This window comes from Pholis gunnellus (genome assembly GCF_910591455.1).
Source record: "Pholis gunnellus genome assembly, chromosome: 17".
In the NCBI taxonomy this organism is placed as follows: domain Eukaryota; kingdom Metazoa; phylum Chordata; class Actinopteri; order Perciformes; family Pholidae; genus Pholis; species Pholis gunnellus.
Window position 1 is genome coordinate 14810545 of NC_136544.1, and position 5345 is coordinate 14815889.

The 5345-nt window shown below is 42.1% G+C and overlaps 1 protein-coding gene across 1 annotated transcript; it reads right to left on the bottom strand.

Moving 5' to 3' along the window:
- Nucleotides 1–2905: 2905 nt before the first annotated feature.
- LOC306709382 (WAP, Kazal, immunoglobulin, Kunitz and NTR domain-containing protein 2-like) lies at nucleotides 2906–5345 on the bottom strand (the record flags this gene model as incomplete). The annotated part of the gene is made up of 3 exons (XM_079177485.1): nucleotides 2906–4106; nucleotides 4332–4648; nucleotides 5133–5345. 3 exons carry the CDS (start codon nucleotides 5343–5345, stop codon nucleotides 2906–2908), a joined length of 1731 nt encoding a protein of 576 aa, XP_079033611.1.

Genomic DNA, 5345 nt, shown 5'->3' on the forward strand with positions numbered 1-5345 from the left:
AAAAATCAGCATTCATTTTAACTACTTATTTTAAGCATTTTTCGGTCTTAAATATCGTAATTTGTCAAGCAAGTAAACAAATCTGCTTCACTTCAACATGTTTCCAATACAAACTGGTATTTTCTTGAGTTCATTGCTTCAATCTCTCTTACCAAACCATATTACATTTTTACAAGATTCCTGATATAGTGAAACTGCACTTAGAAGAAGTGGACATTTATGCAGCATGTTTGTGTATAAAGATAAATGATTGATGGCTAAACTGACTTGTTAAGATGCGAACTTAATAAAGTGTATTTTTTTCTCATGAATGAAAACGTTGAATATAAGTGACACACAGTTTAGCAACAGTTATGCTTTGGCCAGTATACAGCAGCTCACTCTTGTCACCAAGCTTTGTTGTGCTGCCACCCAGTGGCCAACTTCATCAATTGCACAGAATGCAGTATTGTAGTTTTCCTCATATCTATCTAGTTATTGGAATCTCCCACACACATGACACCAGATAGTAAATATAAAAACAACAGCAGCATAACTTGTATGAAATCAGAGTCAGCACATTAGTCCCTTTGTTATGGTATCTAGGTATATAGTCCTTAATTAATTGTAAATTAAATGCAAGGGCAATGTGAGATATGATTACAAGGTTGGAAAGAGTAATATAATATTGTACTTTAAAGCAATTTTACTGAAGGACATTTTTTGCAAAAGTAAAAACGATGATTGGTTAAATTATAGGTGTACTCTCAGTAAACCGTAATGCATTTCATATTTAAAAGGGGAGGGCGGTTATGATAATATATGATGCGCAATGTACAATCAATGGCTATAATCAATGTACAATCAATGGCTATTTTTGTGTATTAGTTATTGATAAAGAGAGTCGAACATCACTCTGAACACCAACAACGTCCTCACTGATACTGTGTCACTAGGGGCATTGGGCCCCCCTTTTGTGCCTGAGGCTGTCTGGCTTATTATTATGGTCTGTCTGGCAAGCTGCCTGGCTGGTGGTCTCTAAGTGAACTTGATACTGAACTCAGCAGTCAACTGTGATGTGAAGAGTTGCGAGGAGCTAGTCTGGAGCTCAGCCAGTCATTTAACACTTGTCAACAGTTCTAATGAAAGTGGCCTTTTCCTTGGTGGCCTCTTTTTCATTAGCAGGGTCGGAGGTCGCCACTCAAGGCTGTCTGTCTGTCAGCAGACAGTTGAGGGAAGAGGGTTGAGGATGGGGGTTAGAGAAGGAGATATAAGGGAAGAGGGGGAAGGGGGAAATTATTCACTTGCTAGTTGGCCCCTTATATTCTGTTTCCTGTATGGCCTGCTGGTCTTTGTCACTAATTTTGTTCTTATGGCATCCCACAGTTCTAGTGCTTGTCAACCCTGAGTTGATTCTCACCTGATATTGTAGCTGTTTGCACCTAAATACTCATGCATAGTAGAATTTTCCAAATGTCTTAATCTCTTCCACAGCTAGATTAAGCTACAATCTCCAGTACTATAATAAATTCTAACCTCAGCTCTTTTTTTTAACTTTAGGGGTTACATTTCTCAATTTCTACTTGACTTTACTCTCTTTCTATTCCTCTAACTGTTTTCTCTTATGCCCCTTTAACACAGATGTGGCCAACCAAGTTAGTGAAAGAGAGAGAATCAGCCGACATCCCTCTCCTCCTCCTCATCCCCTTCACCCTGGCCTCTCACACATGAAAGGGGCCGCACAAGGCCAATAGATGGCTGGTGGGGTGTGTGCTATGCGAGGGCCCCAGACCCAGACACAACACAACACACAGCTCTGCGGGCCACCACAGTGGGGCTGGAATGTGACCTGATTCAGACTAGGCCCTGTGTATGTGTGTGAAATACTAAGGAGGACGACATGGATGAAAGGATGCACTGCCTGCATGAGCCTTTTGATAAGCTGTGAGCATGTTGGGTATTTTGTCTTCAACACAGGAAACAGCAGAACATCACAAAGCAAGGACATCTGTTGTTTTTTTTTAAAATCATCTTTATTCATTTTGCCATCGTATTCCATAAAAGTTCACTAATATATAATAGATAACATAAAAATGTGTCTGCTCTCTATGTAGTTAGAATCACAGAGAGACTTTCTGCCTATATATATCTATATATATAGATAGATATATATATATCTATATATATAGATATATATATAAGAAATAGATCAAGAAAAATAAATACATAGTACAGAAGTCCACATACATACTCTGTATTGTAAATTAAGTCTTATCAAAATAGATTCCACAAAATATGGAACCAAAGAGCTTATTTGATTCTGGTAAATAAACTGAGGCTTCGCATTGCATTATTGTGAGCTCAAGTGCTCCAGACAGATGTTACACAATGTTTTGGGATAACCCACAAAAACATAACGCAAACATACCAGTCATATTAAAACATACCCTTAAAGTAATAATATTAGTGTATTAGAGATAACATTTGGAGAGGAAATCTAGAATGCCGTTTTAGTAAAGGGTTGCAAGAGGAAATACTTTGTACAGGGTAAATGCTTGTGACTAATATTATTCTAACCGCCTTTCCTAGACAGTGTGCCCGAAGTGCAGACATCGAAACTGTCTAAGCTTGATTCTAATTTGAAAAGAGAACTATTAGGACAGTTTTGAAACAGCGTCCGTAAAGAAATCATGACTGAAAACAGCTGACAAAAATGATCAGTGACAACAGTAACGCTACGAGGAGTGATTTTCTGAGATCTACTGAGCGATAAGAAAGAAAGAAAAACATCTCAAAACCTCCAATGTTACAGATAAGTTACTCGTTTATGTTTACGGGCAGTCAGTCAGACTGGTGAGTTCACTGGAGCTTGGAATAATCAGAAAACACAACTGACTTTCAGCGAGTGTGAAACTTAAATAGACTACTACTGGACGGCAGAGAAATCTTTAAGGAAATCACAGGTTTTCTTGTGGATAACCTCACGAAGCTTCCTGATTCTACGATTGCTGGAGGATCCTACAAAGCTGTCGGGCTGCAGGACGGCCATCCCATTCTGAACATCCCCCATGATGATGAGCTGTCCGTCGGCTGTGGTGATGTTGGGGCAGGGGCAGTTCCAGTCCATGTTCAGAAGAGTCACCTCCAAGGGCTCTTTGCCAAAGAATCTCAGGCCCATCTTCTCATCTTTCAAGATCTCCTCCACTGTCACCAGAGCGTGGCCTGACTCCTGCTCCTCCGTCAGCTCGTTAACACGGCCAAGGATCACAAAGTCACTCTTACAGAAGCTGGTGACCATCTTGGCTCGGGGCTTACACATCTTGCACTTGCGGTTCTTCTGAAACGGACACATCTCTTCACAGGCCTCTTTAGACTCAAAGCTGTTCTCGTTGCCACCACAGCCTCCAAACACAAAGGACTGGCACTTTTTGAGGCTGTTGCTATAAGCCCAGCGAGGCTCATAGGCCTTGCAAGGCCCTTGGAGGCTCGGTAGGCTGCAGGGAGCCGCTAGCTCTCCTCCGCATGACAGCATGCAGGCTTCATATGTGTTGAAATGGTTACGGTTTTTGTTGCACTGACTGTAGGTAAAGGTGAAGCAATTGTTCCTCTTTGGTTCATAGTACCAGCTTATGCTCTCTTCTCCACAGCCGTCTGTGTCTGGACTCTTGAGACACTCTTGAGCTGGAAATGGCAGGTTGGTATCATTCCCCTCTGCATTCTTACCTTTCGCATCCTTCCCGATCACTACCAAGGGAAAGTGTGACGACACACTTCCGCCAACATTTTTGGCCGTACACGTATAAATGCCGGCATCCCGAAGTTGCGCGTTGTATATGACCAGCTGGCCAATGTTAGTGACCACAACGTTCCCTCTAACATGATTAGGCCTCATTATGGTGTTCTCTTTGCCCTTCAGTTGTTTCTCCCAGGTGATTTGCGGATGTGGCTTTCCAGACACCTCACACAGGAAGCTGGCTGTCTCACCCACAAAAACAGCCTGTTGGGTGGGGCCGCCGTGTATGGTGGGAAGCTGGATGTCAGCAGGGAGGGTGGTCTGGAGGGCGGTGGTGGGATGTAAGGTGGTCTCTGCTGGGATGGGACTGGTGTTTGGCCAGGTCAAGTGGTACCTGTAGGTAGGTTGAATAAGAAAGGAATTAATCAGAGCAAATGTATATCAAAGGCTCTTCTTTATACTATATTGACAAATAACACAATTAATACATTTAAGTTTCTACACAGCCAGAAAAAAAGTTGTTTTTTTAAATGTCTTAATTATGAGGACTAAAATAAGGCAACTTTACCTCATCACACCAAAAACAAATGGTAGATATCTAAAATACTTAACATGTTACCTGCAGGTGACCTCAGAGATAGAGATACCCTTGGAACAGGCCTCTGCATCCATGTAGCACTTGTTATAGTATGTCATGCCGTCAGACGCACACGTGAAGTGGGGTTCTCTCTCACAGCGGTCCCGACACTTACAAACAGGCTGGCCGTCCCAGATGTCACACTCGGACCCTTGCTGAGAGCACATGAACTTGTCGCAGGTGGCGCCCTCTGGCATTCCTATGGGGCCCCTGTTGCCCTTGATGTCTATATATCGTGATGCCACACAGCTCTTGTTACCACATACATTAGGGCAGCACTTCTCAAATGGTTCACAGTCCTAAAGTAGGAAGAGGAAAGAAAAATCACTACTGTTAGTTTTTTTTGGTTTTATACAGGTTCAGTTAAAATTCTGTAGAAAATGTTTTTTATGGTTTCTTTACATTGTATCAGTGTGGATGAGTTTTGACCAATATTTGGTCAACTTGAAACAGCATGAATAAAAACTTGAAGGAGGTATATGTTGTTAAAAATGTAACATGTGTAATAAGATTACTTTTGTTAAATTGTGTTATTGCTTGGCATTTTCTTCTATCAACCCCCCATGCAGCAACTCTTGCACAATTCAAAAGGAAACAGGAATTGTTGGCATACAATAGCTGCTCCTTTAGCTGTTTGACATTTAGGGGGTTTCGTCCAACATGAGATCCTGGTCTACTAAAGGATATAACTTTGACTGCAAACGAACTGCGTCTTATGTCCTATTGTCTAGGCTACACATTTACATCAGCAGTACATCACCGTCAGTTGCAGGTTCAACTCACCTGGTCGGATTCACACTCGCGCATGCAGGTGCTCATAGCATCCACCCACAGATTGGGGTTCAGGTCATTCGGGCACAGACCTGCGTGAGAATACACCACTTTTGCCACGGACATGGGCATTGCTCTCACGCGGCTGCTGCCCGGATAAAGGAGTATAGTATAACAATATCCCAGAAGAAACCAAATCCATCGAGGAAACAGCATCCACCACAT